The 19142-nt window shown below is 41.1% G+C and overlaps 1 protein-coding gene across 1 annotated transcript in view; it reads right to left on the bottom strand.

Moving 5' to 3' along the window:
* Window positions 1–18078, bottom strand: part of LOC144506066 (solute carrier family 22 member 15-like) — a 73640-nt gene extending 55562 nt beyond the window's left edge. Inside the window, exons 1-5 of the mRNA XM_078231883.1 lie at window positions 18052–18078; window positions 14451–14663; window positions 13592–13724; window positions 8451–8615; window positions 7211–7340 (exon numbers count right to left, since the gene is read on the bottom strand). Of these exons, the coding sequence (XP_078088009.1) occupies window positions 7211–7340; window positions 8451–8615; window positions 13592–13724; window positions 14451–14663; window positions 18052–18078 (668 nt within the window). The remainder of the gene's footprint in view (window positions 1–7210; window positions 7341–8450; window positions 8616–13591; window positions 13725–14450; window positions 14664–18051) is intronic.
* Between the last annotated feature and the right edge of the window lie 1064 nt (window positions 18079–19142).

The raw sequence follows: 19142 nt of genomic DNA, 5'->3' as shown, positions 1-19142 counted from the left end.
GATATAGCACATGGGGCGAATGGGATCAAAGGTTATGGAGAAAAAGCAGGATTAGGCTATTGAGTTGGATGATCAGCAATGATCTTAAGGAATGGCGGAGCAGGCTTGAAGGGCCAAATGGTCTCCTCCTGCTCCTACCTTCTATGTTTCCCATCCTCGCTGGACCTGAACGGCATCTCACGGGCAGGGAGAATCCCAAAGGGGGTTCTATAAATACACTATGGCCCCTACTCCGCGATTCTTTGGTCCCAGTGTTATCCGCATGTGAGTGCACGAGGCCAGAGAATCACCCCTCTATACTTAGCACGTTAGTTGACACCTATCTTAAGAAGAATTTTTCAAGGCTTCAAAGGTCGATTTATCTGCCACAATCTATTGTATTGGAATTTTAGCCATGTGGTTCCATTGTAAATTTAGATATAACTGGCAACCTTGAAATTAGGTTGCAACGTTTAAACAAGAGCACGCCATTCCACCCCTCATCCATCTACGTTACAGTATGCTGGATAATGGTGATGAATATATAATGAAACTAAATGGATGCAAGTCTGAAAAGGTAGAGTGGATCATAAAAGTATGAAGAACAGATACACAGTTGTATGATGAAAGATTGACTACTTGGTCTTCCCTCTCTTGGAAAGCATAGACCACAGAAGCATCAGGCTTCCCAAACTTTTTCCTTGATGCGATCCCAATTTAATCCCCAGACTTTGCGTGCCGCAAGTATGAAAATTTGGGGGAAATATGGTTCAGGTTAGAAACTTCAAAGTGTTTTATGAAGCCGACCTGAATCATAAATTTTGCATCTTGAATTTGGCTAGGATAAGCATGAGGTGTTTCACTTCAGGTATGATTCAAGTGACCCATTAGGGAGCTTTCATCAAACATAGTTTATTGAATGTAGTTAACATGTATAGTATGAAAATCAGTAAGAACTTTTATCAATTACAAACAAGAAACAATGATAGACTCTTAACCAAGATATCTACAAGGTTCCAATCAAACCAACCCCATTGATAAAAGACCCTTTTAACAGGTTCAATACAGCAAAGTCTACTGCTCATGTGATACTGGAAATGGAGTCATTTGGTTGGAGAATTGAAAACTCTCAATCTTAATTCACTTAGAACAGTTTGAAGACAAGACAGCTTCCCAAAATACCAGAGACACTCTGGTCCAGCCCCCAACAGCAGGTTTTCACCCTTCAGAATAGCTACAGGATTTCAAAAAAAAAAACAGGGAGACACAGAACACACTTATTTTAGCTTGCAGCTCCACACCGAAACGGAAAATGAATCCCTGTCACCTGACCTGTCCATAGTATTTTTCTTCTCCCAACAATGACATCACCCAAGGTTAGAATCATAGAAACCGACAGTGCAGAAAGAGGCCATTCAGCCCATTGAGTCTGCACCGACCACAATCCCACCCAGGCCCTATCCCCTTAACCCCATGCACTTACCCTAGCTAGTCTCCCTGACACTAAGGGACAATTTAGCATGGCCAATCCATCTAACCTGCACATCTTTGGATTGTGGGAGGAAACTGGAGCACCCAGAGGAAACCCATGCAGACATGGGGAGAATGTGCAAATTCCACACAGACAGTAACCCAAGCTGGGAATCAAACTCAGGTGCCAGGTGCTGTGAGGTAGCAGTGTTAACCACTGTGCCGCCTCATGTCAGCATGAATTAAAAACGCTTAAAGGTGCACCATCACAGGGGTTACAAGAGTTGCTGAGTGGGGTGGGAAGTGCTTAAACTGGAGGGTTTTTAAAAAAAAAAGAAACCCTTTCACAGCTTTTATTTGCTGCAAGAACCGGGCCTCAAATATCTGTCCTTTAGGCTACACTGAGCCGAGGAAAAAGGTGGAGGATTTAAAGGGGCATCGCAGTTGTTAGCTACATGGCACCATTGCTGCATTGAAGCTCATGATCCCAAAATCCTGTCTCATCATGTGCCAATGGGGGGGGGGGGGAAGAGAGAGAGAGAGAGAGAGAGAGAGAGAGAGAGAGAGAGAGAGAGAGGAGGAAGAGAGAGAGAGAGAGAAATGGGGCAACACAGTACGAGGAAGCCTGGTTTAAAATAATGACAGGGTTCAGGCATATTACTTCCAAGCAGGTTCTATGGCATGTAGATGGGGTGATTAATAATTATAGAAATACTTCTTCAAACAATGGAAGACTATGGAAGAAAAAAAAAGTTAATTGATGAGCTGGTGAACAGGTTTTACATTCCTTACCCAACGCATAATGCCCATGCCAAAAGGACAGTCTTCACAATAGATATTTGCAGACAAGAAATAGACAACATGTATTAGAGCTAACAATATGCAGCAAGGCTTGGGTGTCAGAGACAGGTTATCTACACCTCCAAATCTGTGGGAATACAACCACATGATGAAACTAGAGCCAAGCTTTTAAATTGAATTTTAATAAGTGGTATGTAGATATGGCATAATTACTACATAATTGGGTCAACAGCAAACGCCGTAGGCAAGATTCATTCCATAAAATTTCATGGGAGATTAGCCACATTATTTGCAAGTGGTGAATAAGAAGGAGAAAAAACAAAGAAACTGTTCCAAAATAACTTAAAACTGATGTCAAATATGACCAATATACATAAAAGAGCATCCGTTAAGCTCTCAGCTGGAACCAAATGTACTCATTGAACTTCAATAAATTGAACTATTTTGTTTCAGGCCATTTACAAGATAATCTTTCAAAGAAATAAAATTACTTTAGGCTGAGAAATTTCTCAAAAGTATTGGCATGGTACTTGCAGCACAAAGAGAACATGTTTACTTAAATATGCACACTTGGCCCAGCACTTCAAAATAGCATGGATTTTTAAAAATTTCAATAAATTAATTTGCAATGCAGTAAGATTTAAAATCAAGCAAAAAATTTCCTCAATTAATATGCAGAAAAACAAAAAGACTCCAATGTTTTAAACGTTCTACCAACTCTGCGCTAGTCAAGAGCTTATTGGTCAGTATATTATTGTGTTCTCGGATTGGAGTAGTTTCTGTACCTCCTGAAGACTGTCAGCTATTTAACACAGGAAGAGTGTGTGTGTTCGGGGGGGGGGGGGGGGGGGGGAAAGAATTTCCGCTCCCATTTTCTGTGGGTGGGAAAGTCAGTGGGGGCAGAGAATCCAACGGGAGTCCCCGAGCAGATTTTATGCTGGCAGGATTTCCCAGTGACATTGCCCCTGCCTGCAACAACCCCCCCGCCCCCCCCAGCCAACCAAATGACATAATGGTGTTCCTGCCATGGAAGGTCTAGAGGTTCGGGGGAGGGGGTCTTCTGTTCTGGGGGTTTAGGATGGAGAGGTGTCCCCATCTCAGTGGGGGTGGGGACATTTTATAAATATTTTTCCCGACTGGTCTGTCAGAGGCGAAGGTTGCTGGCGAGGCAGGCTCTGCATTGTGGGGCCTGCCCATTTAATTTTTTTTCCCCCAAAGTGCTTGTATTTGGTAGAAAAAGCCAGCAAGGCAGCTGGCCGGCTGCCCTCCATTTTTCCTCACACGAGACAACACGGGAAAAAAAAAAATCATAAAATTCCACCCTCTAACTTTATTGTAACATATTTAGTTATGAGAACGCTCCCTTGCACAAGCCTCTTCCCCTGCTGCTTTCTCCTATACTTTCAGATTACGAGGATGCCAGACTATTACAGTTAACCCTTAATGGGACTTAGTCTGACATACTCCATCTCCCCTAAAGTCTCTGCTCAGACTTCAACATTCTCTGACGTTTCTGGAAACCCAATGCTTCAGCCTCCTAGTCATTCCATACATTTCAGTGTTTTGAAATCACATAGGAATTGTAGCCTCTTTTTGCTCTCTTAGGCAAATGTTTTTCTTTCTCTCCATGTTCCCTTCTGATTCGTTAAGTGTTGTGGTGCTTCACTAGTGTATTATTCCCGACACTATGAAACAGAATTCAAACTGGTTGATGGTTTGGGATTAAGCTCTCCCAATTATAGAATCATAGAAACCCTACAGTGCAGAAAGAGGCCATTTGGCCCATCGAGTCTGTACCGACCACAATCCCACCCAGGTGCTACCCCCATATTCAACCGCTAATCCCTCTAACCTGTGCATCTCAGGACACCAAGGGGCAATTTTAGCACAGCCAATCAACCTAACCCACACATCTTTGGACTGTGGGAAGAAACCAGAGCACCCAGAGGAAACCTACGCAGACACAAGGAGAATGTGCAAACTCCACACAGACAGTGACTCAAGCCAGGAATCGAACCCAGGTCCCTGGAGCTCTGAAGCAGCACTGCTAACCACTGTGCTACCGTGCCGCCATGGCCAAAGTCCGCCATGGTCGAACAAAGTATCCAAGTAGTGCATACAGAGAAATTCTGCATATAACTTTGGAAATTCCACTTTGAAGTCTCTCGATTGAGTAGAAAGGCAGAATAGACAAAGAATGATGAAGTCAAACAACTCTGACCTTGAACTACATACAGTATTTCAGGAATCACTTTCTCGGTGCGTTAAAGTTGCTGTTAATTCTCCCAGAACCTTCAGCTCAATTCCTCCTGGTTCATACAGCTTTTATAGGATGAAGAACTCTTGTTTAATAGCTGAACGAACTGACTGCTCCAGAATATAGTTTAAATGAGTCCTGTGATCTTCCACCAGGATCTCTACACTCAATAGTTTCCACTGGCTTATTTAATCTCTTCAAAGAAGGGTACCTCAAAAGAACCATCAACTTTCATGGAGTCTGTTTCTTTTAAAAGATTTTGAATGTTCTTTCTGCTTTTTTCTACTGTAGTCATGATGTGGAGATGCCGGTGTTGGACTGCGGTAAACACAGTAAGAGTTTTAACAACACCAGGTTAAAGTCCAACAGGTTTATTTGGTAGCAAATGCCATTAGCTTTCAGAGCCCTGCTCCTTCGTCAGATGGAGTGGATATCTGCTCACAAATAGGGCACAGAGACACAAACTCAAGTTACAGAATACCGATTAGAATGCGAATCTTTATAGCTAATCAAGTCTTAAAGAGACAGACAATGTGAGTGGAGAGAGCATTAGGCACAGGTTAAAGAAATGTGTAGTGTCTCCAGACAAGACAGCCAGTGAGATTCTGCAGGTCCAGACAAGCTGTGGGGGGGTTCATGTCACACTATCGGTAACTAAGATCCCGGTTTAGGCCGTCCTCATGTGTGCGGAACATGGTATCAGTATCTGCTCAGCGACTCTGCGCTGTCGTGTGTCGTGAAGGCCACCTTGGAGAACACTTACCTGAAGATCAGAGGCCGAATGCCCGTGACCGCTGTAAGTGCTCCCCAACAGGAAGAGAACACTCTTGCCTGGTGATTGTTGAGCGGTGTTCATTCATCCGTTGTCGTAGCGTCTGCATGGTTTCCCCAATGTACCATGCCTCGGGACATCCTTTCCTGCAGTGCATCAGGTAGACAACGTTGGCCGAGTTGCAAGAGTAGGTACCATGTACCTGGTAGATGGTGTTCTCAAGTGAGATGATGGTATCCGTGTCGATGATCCGGCACGTCTTGCAGAGGTTGCTGTGGCAGTGTTGTGTGGTGTCGTGGTCACTGTTCTCCTGAAGGCTGGGTAGTTTGCTGCAGACAATGGTCTGTTTGAGGTTATGCGGTTGTTTGAAGGCAAGAAGTGGGGGTGTGGGGATGGCCTTGGTGAGATGTTCGTCTTCATCAATGACATGTTGAAGGCTCCGGAGGAGATGCCGTAGCTTCTCCGCTCTGGGGAAGTACTGGACGACGAAAGGTACTCTGTCCACCGTGTCCCGTGTTTGTCTTCTGAGGAGGTCGGTGCAGTTTTTCGCTGTGGCGCGTCAGAACTGTCGATCGATGAGTCGAGCGCTATATCCTGTTCTTACGAGGGCATCTCTCCACTCACATTGTCTGCATCTTTAAGACTTGATTAGCTGTAAAGATTCACATTCTAATCAGTATTCTGTAACTTGAGTTTGTGTCTCTGTGTGCCTTATTTGTGAGCAGATATCCACTCCATCTGACGAAGGAGCAGTGCTCCGAAAGCTAATGGCATTTGCTACCAAATAAACCTGTTGGACTTTAACCTGGTGTTGTTAAAACTCTTACTGTTTTTCTACTGTGACATACTGCCTGGAAATGCCCCATCTTTTTGTACCAATGGCATTGTGAATCTTTAGTGAGACGATTCATGTGCCTGTGCCTTTCTCTTCCACACCAACAATAGCATCTCTGGGCTGGCATCATTAATTGCTTTTCATGCCACACATACATTCTCTTCATTTTCCCTTTTTATGTTATTGAATTCAACTGTATCCATTTTTAGGATTTTGTTCTCTTTCTCTCTCGTCTATCAATCGATTCTGCGTCAGCTTGCCTACTTAATTGAATTCTCCCTTCGCTCACCTCAAGTCTCGTCAGTATTGCAAATTATCTATTAATACATCACACATTACTGCAACAACTATTCCCTCATGAATTGGCTGCACTGATTACCATACTCTGTCTTCTGATAATTGGTACAAATAAAAAAATAAATGCATTGATTCTTCCCCCTTGTCTCTGGGTACGTTTGTTGAACTCTGCATGTTCCACGGTGTTTTTGCTGAGATTGAAATATATCTCTATTCATAGAGGAATTTGATATACGTGACTTTACTCTCTTCGATCCTCACGGTAACTCAAATGTTGTCCGCACAGTTGACCATTGCATACTGAAGTGTACTGACCTTCTCAGTCTGACGCCCCTTTAAGAAGCAAAGTGGTTCAAAATCGAGTGAATTGCTTATACAACTTATCACGATTCAGCCTGATTAAGGCCTACAACCTTCTTTACCTCGACCTCGACTGGAGAGGTTTGAGATTTTTCTACCACCATCTTTTTACATCTCATGACATCGCCCTATGTCATTGTGTTGTTGGGCTGGAGTAGTTTTAACAACTCCTGAAAACTGTCAGTTTCAAACACTAACTTTATTGTAACGTATTTACAGTTATGAAAACATTCCATCAAATTATTTTCTACTGGACTCAGATCACATGAGTATAGTCACTTCCTCACAGACTATTAGACTAAATCTCACAATGGTTTTACTGTAACATACTCCACTATAGTATGACCAAGATTCAGAAACAAAAGCACCCTCTTGAACAAGAAAATTACTGCTTCCTAATTCACATTTTTCTTTCATATGTGCTGAATATCCAACTTACAAAGATGGAAACAGAATGAGTAAGCCTTCAATATTGATCACAATGGCCAAAGTCCGCCATGGTCGAATAAAGTATCCAAGTAGTGCATACAGAGAAATCCCAACAGCAAATGAAAGGCTCTGTAGTGACCCTAGGAAGACAAAAAGTATTTTCTTAAATTTCATATTAACTTAACAAGATTTATTTTTTTAATCACTGTTTTGTCTGATTGTTATCAAATTACCTCCGTGTTAGCCACAATTAAGAACAACTTCTTCCAGCCCAGTATTCTATTCATTCCTCAAGTTCTTCACACTGGGCCCCTTGAGCAAAGACTCAAGGGTAGTGCATCTTATCATTCACAATAACTTTTCCAAAACTGAGCTGAGATGGCAGAATAGGGTTTTAGATTCTAAACGTTACTTTTATGTATCAAACATAAAAGCGCAGAGCAGAGACCATCTGACCAGAGTCGGGTGGGTGAGTTAACAAAGGGAATAAAGAAAAAGGTGAAACATAAAACAGCAATAGTGCAATAGGTCTACTGCAAAATCACTCGAGGTGAATATCTTGGTAAGACTGTACTCTGCTTCCCTGCACTACTTTCCCCCATAGGATAAAATGGGGCATGGGACTCGGTTCTCTATAAAAGAAAAGGCTGAAGGTTATGAAATGGTTTAACAAGATTGGCATAGAGAAGATGCTTCCATCTCTGGGGAGACCAAAGCCAGGGATTTGTAAATAAAAGATAGTGACTAACAAATTCAATAAAGAATTCAGGAGAACCTTCTTTACTCAGAGTGATACTGTCCATCACAAGGAGTTGCTGATACAAACAATATAAATGCATTTAAAGGAAGCTGGGTAAATAGAGGTGGAAAGAAGGGAATAAAAATTTATTTTGATACCAGTTGAGGAAGAGGGGTTGGAGGAGTTTTATGTGGAGTTGAAATGGACCAGTTGGGCTGAATAGTCTGTTCTTATGCTGTAGATTACTATGTAACCTTATGATCAGAATTAGTTCTCCAAAAGGGGCAAAAAATACAAGCAGGATGTAATAGACTAGTCTTTATTGGCATTGCTCTTACCAATCTACAGCTTATAACAGCCAGTTTAACCAACAGCATTGCAAACCATGGACCATCCACTACCCTGCTCCTGCATTCCCATCAATAAAATGTGCCTGCAGAAAGAGCATAGGCGCATACATATGCCTGTTTCATCATATAAAGTACTTAATGGGACAAGATCAATATCTTACCAGTTAGTGCCCAATGAGAAACAGCCACATACTCCTGGAGCAGAACAAAGGATGCCAATGACATTCCTCCATTCATCATGCCAACACCAAAACGGGATATCACAAAGATCTCATATGTAGGAGTAACTCCACTTACAATGCCAAAAAATATATCAAGAGAAAGACCTGGGTAAATAATAAATCATCTCAATTAGAGTACATACATGTATTTTCATTTAGAAGTAAAACAATTTATAGATTTAAGATAAAGGAATGTAATTTTGGTCTTTTTAATTTTTTCAAAAATTTCTGAATGTTGAGTGGAAATGTTTCTGTTGACTTCTGTAATTATCAAATAGCACCACACATGAAGGGCAAGTGTGAACCACTAAATAAAATTGCCAACAAAGCAGGAATTGAAGAGCCACAGAAGTACCCAAATGCAATTTTTGTTAAGTTATTCTGAGGCAGTGTTGGTTAAAAGCAGTGCTTTGCACGTTGGTAAAGAATGCAGATATTCCTCTCTAATACTCCAGTTTTGCAAAAGCAACAATGAGCTAGCTGCCTTAAGGACATCTGAAATATTATGCACCCATCAATAATAATACACTGTGCTACTTAATAGTGATCTTGTGGTCAGCTATACAAATTTGAGCAGTCTCTGTACAATTACCACACTATCAGCGCTCATTATCCTTCAAAAAGGTAAAAACTACATAAACCCAAACCAACAGAAACCCATATCCTAAGTATTAAAATAGATACAACTAGCTATGTCATTGAAAAGCCAAAGCTTATACAAAAGAGTGTAAATTTGAGATTATATGCATATTGAGTTTTAAATTGAAGCTTAAAGGTTTTATGAGCCATAAATACTTTTATCGGGGAACAAAAACTTGTATGATTACATATTAGACTGATATTTTTCGTTGTACATTACTAAAGCCCTATTATAATGACCATCATAAAATCTGGTTGTGTGTGTTAATTTGCAGTCATGTACATAAAATGTTCTGCAAGTGCAGAAATGGAACTTCCAAAATTTTATGCAGCTAAGAATTGTAGAGTTATAAGGAGAATTATAAAGAGTTAATTATGCATGAGTCCAATTTACAATGTAGATTTTACAATGCATCAAATTTTAGTTGAAGTTATTGCAAGTATTTAGCTGCCTCAAGTGTGCTCTCCAAGATAATGATTGTGCAAATTGTCTGAAGGCACCATCCACCTCCCTCACTCACCCCCCGCCCCCCAACAGCTCTCCTACCCTCAAATTCTTCCACCCATATTTTCTCTGAGGTCTAGGGCATTGGAAGCAATAAAATGGGGTCACATTCTGGAAATGGTTGGGGAGCGCTGTTATATGTTCTCAACGTCAGATTATCTTTATAGAATTTCTACTTCGGAATCATCCATTTTGATTCTTTATTTCAGTATCATCACTATGCAATCCTCCAAACAGAGGGTGCTGAATCTGTGGAACTTATTGCCAGAGGGCTGTGGAGGCCAGGTCAGTGAGTGTTTTTAAGACAGAGATAGATAGTATCTTGATCAATAAGGGGATCAAGGGTTACGGGGAGACGACAGGAGAGTGGGGATGAGGATCATATCAGCCATGATTGAATGGCGGAGCAGACTCAAATGGGCTGAATGGCCCAATTCTGCTCCTATATCTATGGTCTTATGGTTTCCCAAGCTGTTAATTTAGGAACTCCTAAATGCTTGTACCTTTTGTTTGCCTTTATTCTAGAAACCAGCTGCAGGCTGGACAAAATGCTTCAATTGGGATCGTATCTTTCACCTATAAAGTGTAGTGAGATCTATTATTTTGTTGTACTAGTTATGTTAGTCACCGAATCATTTTTGGTTATTTTATCTTTCATAGTAACGAATGAAAGAATCATCACAATATGACGACTTTCACACTGAGTTTGAGTATGTCAGACTCAAGTCTAAAATTGGCATCTGGATGGGTACATGAATTGGGAAGGAATAGAGGGATACAAACCGAGTAAGGGCAGAAGGCTTTTTAAAAATTTTATTTAGGGCATCATGATCGGCATAGGCTTGGAGGGCCGAATGGCCTGTTCCTGTACTGTACTTTTCTTTGTTCTTGTATACTCTTAGGTTAAAAGGTAAATTACCAATGCCAATTAAAATATTTCACAATTCTCAACAAATCTACATTCCATTGAGAAACAAAAGTTCCACAGGGCTCCATGAAAGAGATAAATCGGTGACAAAAAAAAGAGGCGAAGGAGAGTATTAGAGTAAAAGAAGTGGCTTATAACATTGCCATGAAGAGTACTAAGTACAAGTATTGGGAAAGTTTTAGATACCGAAAGATGGCTAAAAGAAAAAAAATCAAATAAAGGAGGAGAAAACAAAATGCAAGTGTTAACTAGCTAGAAATAAAATGATTAAGAGCTTTTGTGAGTATGCAAAAAGGAAGAGATTAACAAAAGTAAATCTTGATCCTATGGAGGTTGAGACAGAAGAAATTATCTTGGGTATTAAGAAAATGGCAGAGACATTAAACAAATATTTTGGACAGAATTTAATGTCCTCTCTCTCCTGTAGTGAATTTGGTGGTGGGGTTTGCACTTAATCAGGCAGACGGTGAGGATCCTGCTAGCTTCCCACATCCACTCGAGTTGAGGCACATGTATGCCTTCCTGCCCCATCATCAATTGAGACCTTTAAGTCACCAATTTATGCCCATTTAAAGGGCACCATCTTACTTCTGCTAGTATTAACCCAGCAGCAGTTGGGGGAGTGGGCATGCCATATGGAAAACACAACTAGCAAACCCACTTATTGAGGGAGACAGCATTGAGAAGGGGGGAGACCAATTGAGAACCAACCACCCCCCACTTGCTAGCAAATCCCTCCCATGTGATTCCCTCACCTGCGAAGTGGAATCCAGTGATGGCATTAGACCTCATGTGGGTGCCTCCCAGATGGCAACTACCATTCAATAGAGCTACCAGCGCTCTTAGTAGTGGGACTTCCACTTTCTCAGGCCCCAAATCCCAGGGAAAGCTCACCACTGTCCAATTAAGTGCTAGAGTGGCAATCAATTCAGCAATCCTTTCCTAAAAAGAGTCAATGCGGGCTCTTGCCAGCTTTCCAGCCAACCCCATTATCTCCATTGAACACTACCACTCTAAGTATCTGGCCTTCACAATAGAAGACACAGAACAATACCAGAAATAGTGGGGAATCAAGGGTCTAATGAGAGTGAGGAACTTGAAGTAATTCACATAAGAAATAATACTGCACAAATTAATAGAAAGGCAACGAATTCCCTGGATTTGCTGACCTACATTGTGGGTTTAAAAGAGGAGGCTAGAGCGATAGCGGATGCAATGGTTGTGATATTCCCCCTAAAATAGCAAATGGAACACCTTCAGAAATGGAGAGAGTGGGAAAATATGGAACTGCACACCAGCTAACCTCATGTCAGCAGTTGGAGAATGTTACCATCTATGATTAAGGAAGTGTTAGCAGGGCACTTTGAAGAGCATTATATGATTAGGCAAAAATCAACATTTTATTTAACGAAAGGGAAATCATATTTGTCAAGGAGTTATTTTGACAATGCAACCAGCAGGGTAGATAAAGAAGAACCAGTTGATGTAATATTTTTGGATTTTCAAAAGGCATTCAATAAGATAATCACATGAAAACTTGTTGCAAAAGTTTAGGGCAAATGGAGTTGGGGATATTATATTAGCATGAAGAGAGGATTGGATAAAGGACCTAAAACAAATAGGAATAAAGAGGTCATTTTCAGTTCAGCAGGCATTTACTAATGGGGTGCAGCAACCATCAATGTGAGGCCCCAACTATTTACAACCTATTTCAATGACTCAGATAAAGGAATTGAATGTAATGCATCCAAGCTTACTGAGAACACAAAAGTTAGGTGGAAAGTAAATGGCAAGAAGGACAGAGTTTGTAAAGGGTTTTAGTAGTTTAATGAAGGAAATGTGGGGAAACATGTGTTATTCACTTTGGTAGAAATAACAGAAAACTGATTTTTCAAATGAAAAAGAAACTATTAGGGGAATTTGGATACCCATGTGCAAGAAACACAGAAAGCCAACATGCATATACAACAAGCACTGGGGAGGTGATGGCCCAGTTGTATTATCACTAGACTATTAATCTAGAATCTCAGCTAATGTTCTGGTGACCAGGGTTCAAATCCCGCCACAGCAGCTGGTGGAATTTGAATTCAATAAAAAAAAGTCTGGAAATAAGAATCCACTGATGACCATGAAATCATTGTTGATTGTTGGAAAAACCCATCTCATTTAATAATGGCCTTCAGGGAGGGAAATATATTCGTCCTCACCTGGTCTGGCCTGCATGTGACTCTCAACTGCCCACCAAGGGCAACAAGGGATGGGCCATAAATGCTGGCCAGCCAGCAACTCCCATGTCCCATGAATTAAAAAATTTACGAAGGAAAATTAGCCTTTATTTCAACGAGGTTGGAGTACAAGAGTAAAGGAGTCTTGCAGAAACTGTACAGGGTTCTGATAAGGTCAAACCTGAAGCGCCAGTACCAGATTACAGTTTTGATTTTCATACCTAACAAAGGCTTGTCTTAGAGAGAGTGCAATTAAGGTTTGCTAGAAGGAGTCCTGAGATAAGAGCATTGGACTAAACTCTCTGGAATTAAAAATGAAGGATGATCTTGTTGAACATAAAATTCCAAGAACATCTAACAAATTAGATGAGAAACTAGTTTTCCTGGCTAAAAGATTCTAGAAATCGGAGGGGTAATCTCTGGATATGTGATGGCCATTTCAAATCAAGATGAGAGAAATTTCTTCACTCAGGAGGATACAATTTATTGGAATTCTCTATCATAGATGCTTAGTCCTTGACTAAATTCAAAGTTGTGATTAATTGGCTTTTGGACTCGAATGAAATGAAAGGATGTAGGCTTGTGCAGCAACATCAAATTGAGATTGAGGATAAGTCATGATATTAAATGGCGGAAAAGGCTTACGGGACTGTTGAGCATAATTCTGCTCCTATTTCTTACAAGTTGATGATTACGCTCGATCAGTGTTCTCAATTCATTTTGAATTACTTTCATGTTGATAAATTGATAAACATCAAAGATACTTTCCCTTTAATCACCATACCTGCCAAGTAAACTTTTTTCCTTCCAAATCGATCAGAAAGTTGCCCAAAAGTGATTACACCAACCAAGACACCAAAGAAATATATTGAACTGGCCACAACAACTTTGTATGAAGCATCTCCAATGAGGTACCACTGTCAAGAAGAGTTCAAATTGTAGTTTAGTTCATTCCAAATGAGTAAATACGCCTATTGAAACGTGTAAGATTCTGAGGGGCTCAAAAGGGTAGACACAGAGGATAAACACTAAGAGGGTGTTTCTCCTTGTGAGGAAAATCTAGAACTTAGGGGCACAGTTTAAAAATAAGGGGTTTTCTACTTATTACTGAGGTGAGGAGAAATTTCTTCTCTCAGAGGGTCGTTGGTCTTTGGAATTCTCTTCCCTAGAGAGTTGTGTTTACTGGGCCATTGACTAATTCAAGGCAGAGTTAGGCAGGTTTTTAATCTCCAAAAAGAGTCAAGTTTTATCCAATTTTAAAGCAAAATTAACAAATTAAGGGACAAAATGAAAAGGCAGCCCCTTAAAGGTACAGGGAAAGGCAGGAAAGTGGAATTAAGGCCAGAATCAAATCAGCCATGAATTTATTGAAAGGTGGAGCAGGCAAAAAAGGCCAAATAGCCTACCCCTGCTCCTATTTCCTATGATCTTATAGCCAGAAGAGTTCAAGTTTTTGATCATGATCATACTTTGGCAAGAAAAGACAACTCAAGTTCTGTTCCATAGATTTTGTTTGATGCTTCATTTTAATATACCTGAGTACAGCCAAGATACATTTTCACACTCTGAAGATTTCAATCATAAATTTATGTCAAGACAATAAACTTAAAATGAGGTGGCCATTCTGCGGAATTTTCACCTACCTCTTTGACTACAGATGAGGAGGCAGAGTCAAAATGAACATGCTTTTGAATCTCACTTTTATTCACCATACGAACCCAGTGTTTAAAGATCATATTCAGATTGACGGTAGAGTTATCCCTTATCCGATTCGCTGAAATGTCTCCATAGTCCCAGTAAATAGGTAATCCTGCTCCAACTATAGTCATGAAAACAGCCTGGGCAGCAACATAAACCTGAAGAAAGAAAGGAGTCAGTAGGCAGTGAGTGAGTGCGGTCCGTGTCAGTATTCTGCACTACGAATACACACTTATCTATTATGAGGCTCAAGTCAGTCAGTTGAGCAAGAAATTACCCTAATTTTATGAAGATTTACCTTCACTCTAAGGTTAAAATGTCAATATTTAGAGAAGCCAATTTGGATAGGCTTGAATCAAATGATCAAAATAATCAATTACTTTCAGGCTGGGCCTATTTCGCATCAATGCCAAAAATTGACTAAGATTTTTACAATGAATAATGATCCATGTAATGGAGCTAGATGCATGGTAAAAAAGACAAACTTTACATCATTCACAATTTTCCCAAAAAGGAGTTTCTGGGCTTTTCCCCATAACTTTATTTCCTGCCATAACAATAAGTGGTCCTAATCAAAACAAACAAATTATATCCTTAGTGACCATGACGCACTATCGCTCCTCATCCTTCTCGACTTCTGCTCAGGCTTTAACAAGGCTAGCCACATCACCTTTTGCCAATGCCTCATCTGTTCTCCAGTTGAGTGGGACTCCCTGCGCCTGGTTCCACTCCTCTGATCCTATCATGGCCCGAATGTCTCTAGCAATGTTTTTCCCTGCACATGCATCATTAACTCATGGATCTATCTTTGATCCCCTCCCGTTTCTCATTTACATGCTTCGCCTTGGTAACATATTTGAAGTAATCACATCCAGTACAACATATACTCTGATGATATGCAACTCAACCACATCAACAACTTTCTTGACACCGCGCCCCCCCCCCCTCACTGATTGGCATACAATACTGAAAGAGTTTTCTGCAATTAAACATTTGAATGACTAAAGCTATTGTTTTGTATCCTCGCCACAAACTTCATTCCTTGACCAATGTTCCAATATCAGTTGGTGAAGGATAGAACAGAAGCTAATCTTCACACATTTTTATATTTAAAAGTTATACCCAAGTTGTTCCTAATCCAACAACAATTTTAGTCTGCTTTTTTACTGGTGAACGTCCACCACCTGCATGAAATTAAACACAATGAATATACAATTAGTAAATTCCATTCTTAGTAATTATGCATAAACCAAAATTTCAAAACAAACTGAATCATAAACCTCCATATCCTGCACAAAGTATTACAATGCCACATTTCCTTCCTGTAGATATATTTCTTTGTCCCACATCTTTAGAAATGTCGCAACTGCCTTATTAAAGTCATCTGCCAAAGGAAAGCTTACTATAAAATGCGACAGCATCCTCCAATACTTTTACAGGTTTCACACTTCTCACTAATTTTTCATCTTAACCTCATATGCTATTCTTTTACCATACCTACATCTTTTAGCAGGATTTACACCTTTTGATAAGTATGATCAGAGACATATGGCCAATGTAACTTGAAGACAATTTGCTTTTGCCTGATAAGAACAAAAAACGCTGAAAAACTCAGCATATCAGACAGCATCTGTGGAGAGAGACACAGTTAATGTTTCAGGTCAATGACTTTGCATCAGAGCTCAGCAGCTAAGTTTTTCCAATATGTTTTCTTCTTATTTCAGAATTCCAGCAATTTTTTTGCTCTTTTTCTTATCTGATGTTTGTCACCTGATGCCATTAACACTCAATGAAAAATTCAGGGTCTGAATTTTGTGCCTGATGTGCATGTGTTACGACCCAGGCCCGAAACTCCAAGGTATTTTATGACGATAGCCTGGATCCCAAGTCTTTATCTTTGAATTTGGCATGGGTGAGCATAATGATCCAAGTGACCCACTAGGAAGCTTTTACCAAACAAAGTTTATTTAAGAACAGTTAAAATAAGAAAAATTAACATGACTTTTACCAACTACAAAAAAATCCACGATACTGTACAAGCCTTAACAGCTAATTATGATGTTCTAAGTTAAGCAACACCCACAAACATACACCCCTTTCCAGACTTGACACAAAAAGGTATGCTCTCGTAATGCTGAATTTTGCAGCTTTTTAAACACCTGCTGTGAATTGGCCCTTTGGATGTCGAATTAAAACGCTTGAGGCTTTCCAGTCCTGGAACTTTCAGCATGCCTCTGGAGGGAAAGAGAGAGACAGAGACTCTGTCCGCCTCCACCAGCCTCCAACTGCAACTAACAGACAGCAGAATTTTCAACTCGAGAGAGGAGGGAAAACACGAGCCACTGTTTTCTGTCTCACATCCAAATAGCATCTAAGCAAAATGAAACTAAGAAAACAAACTGTGCCCAGGCAGCATCTGACTTGTCAATCATTCTCCACCCAGCAATTTCAAAAGGTTCATAAAACCCCAGGCACTGCATTAGGCCAGATTAAAATTCAACAAGATGTCCATTATATTGCTTCAATAACAATTAGAGGACACTGGCCACAGATAGTACGGCAACAATAAAATACCAGGGTCTGTTTAAACAACTTTCAGAGAAATAGGAGTAAAATACATTTCTTAAAAGCACAGTATCATCACACATGTACAACTGGAGGGCCTGGAAGCGGCTGCAATTTCCACTTCTGGCTGCAATCACAACTAATATGCGAGTTCACGCTGGCTATCCAGTTAAAGACTGGCCATCATGAACTGCAGCCAGATCAAAGTTCAGTACTGCCAGCAGGGATGAGAGCTTGTCAGGCACTGGGCTCAAGGGGACCCGACAGGGATTTTAAACAGCAGAGGCAGCTCCCTGGTGGCTGTTGAACTCAGTTGGCTGAACAGCTGCTTAGTGATGGAGAGCGATTGGAGTTGATTTATTTTTGTTACATATTAGCATATAGTGAAAAGTATTGTTTCTCGCGCATTATACGGACAAAGCATACTGTTCATAGAGAAGGAAATGAGAGAGTGCAGAATGTAGTGTTAGTCATAGCTAGAGTGTAGAGAAAGATCAACTTGATGCAAGGTAGAATGTCTGGGGTACATGGGGTCCTTAATTAAGCTGACTGCTTTGCCGAGGCATCAGGAAGTGTAGACAGAGTCAATGGATGGGAGGTTGGTTTGCGTGATGGACTGGGCTACGTTCACAACCTTTTGTAGCTTCTTGCAGTCTTGGGTAGAGCAGGAGCCATACCAAGCAATGCCAACAGCACAGGTTCAATTCCTACACCAACTGAGGTTATTCATGAAGGCCCACTTTCATAACCTCGCCCCTCAACTGAGGTGTGGTGATTCTCAGGTTAAATCACCACAAGTCAGCTCTCTCCCTTAAAAGGATAAGATAAGACTGAAGCATTTGCAGCATTCTTCAGCCAAAAGTGTTGAGTGGCTGATCCATCTTGGCCTCCACCAGTGGTCCCCAGCATCTCAGATGCCAGTCTCCAACCAATTCTATTCACTCCACGTGACATCAAGAAACGGTTGGAGGCACTGGATACCTCAAAGGCAGTGGGCCCTGATAACATTCCGGAAATAGGGTACTGAAGACTTGTGCTCCAGAACTTGCCGCTCCCCTAGCCAAGCTCTTCCAGTACCGTTACAACACTGGCATCTACCCAACAATGTGGAAAATTGCCCAGGTATGTTGTGTAGACAAAAAGCAGGACAAATCCAACCCGGCCAATTACCGCCCAGTCTACTCTTGATCATCAGTAAAGTATTAGAAGGGATCAACAACAATGCTATCAAGCAGCACCTGCTCAGTAATAACTTGCTCAGCGATGGCCAGTTTGGGTTTCACCAGGGTCACACAGCTCCTCATTACAGCCTTGGTTCAAACATGGACAAAAGAGCTGAATTCCAGAGGTGAGAGAGAGTGACAGCCCTTGACATCAAGGCCACATTCAACTGAGTGTGGCATCAAAGAGCCCTAGCAAAACTGGAATTAATGGTTATCGGGGGCAAACTCTCCTCTGGTTGGAGTCATACCTGGCACATAGGAAGATGGTTTGTGGAGGATCAGCTCCAGGACATCTCTGCAGGAGTCCCTCAGGGTGCTGTCCTAGGCCCAACCATCTTCAGCTGCTCCATCAATGACCTTCCCTCTGTCATAAGGTCAGAAGTGGAGATGTTCACTGATGATTGCACAATGTTCAGCACCATTCACAACTCCTCAGATACTGAAGTAGTCCATGTTCAAATGCAACAAGATCTGAACAATGTCCAGGTTTGGACTGACAAATGGCAAGTAACATTCACGCCACACAAATGTCAGGCAATAACCATCACCAATAAGAGACACTATCCACTACCCATTGACATTCAATGGTGTTACCATCACTGAATCCCCCACTGTCAACATCCTTGGGGTTACCATTGACCAGAAACTCAACTGGACTCATCACATAAACAGTGGCTACAAGAGCAGGTCAGAGGCTAGGAATACTGCAGCGAGTAGCGCACCTCCTGACTCCCCAAAGCCAATTGACCATCTAAAACCATCCAACAACATTCAAGAAGCTTGACACCATCCAGGACAAGGCATCCCACTTGATTGGCACCACATCCACTACCGACTCTCAGTAGCAGC

The sequence above is a fragment of the Mustelus asterias genome, chromosome 17 (genome assembly GCF_964213995.1).
Source record: "Mustelus asterias chromosome 17, sMusAst1.hap1.1, whole genome shotgun sequence".
NCBI lineage: Eukaryota > Metazoa > Chordata > Chondrichthyes > Carcharhiniformes > Triakidae > Mustelus > Mustelus asterias.
Note: the sequence above shows the minus strand (reverse complement) of the source record. Positions and strands in the feature narration are given on the sequence as shown.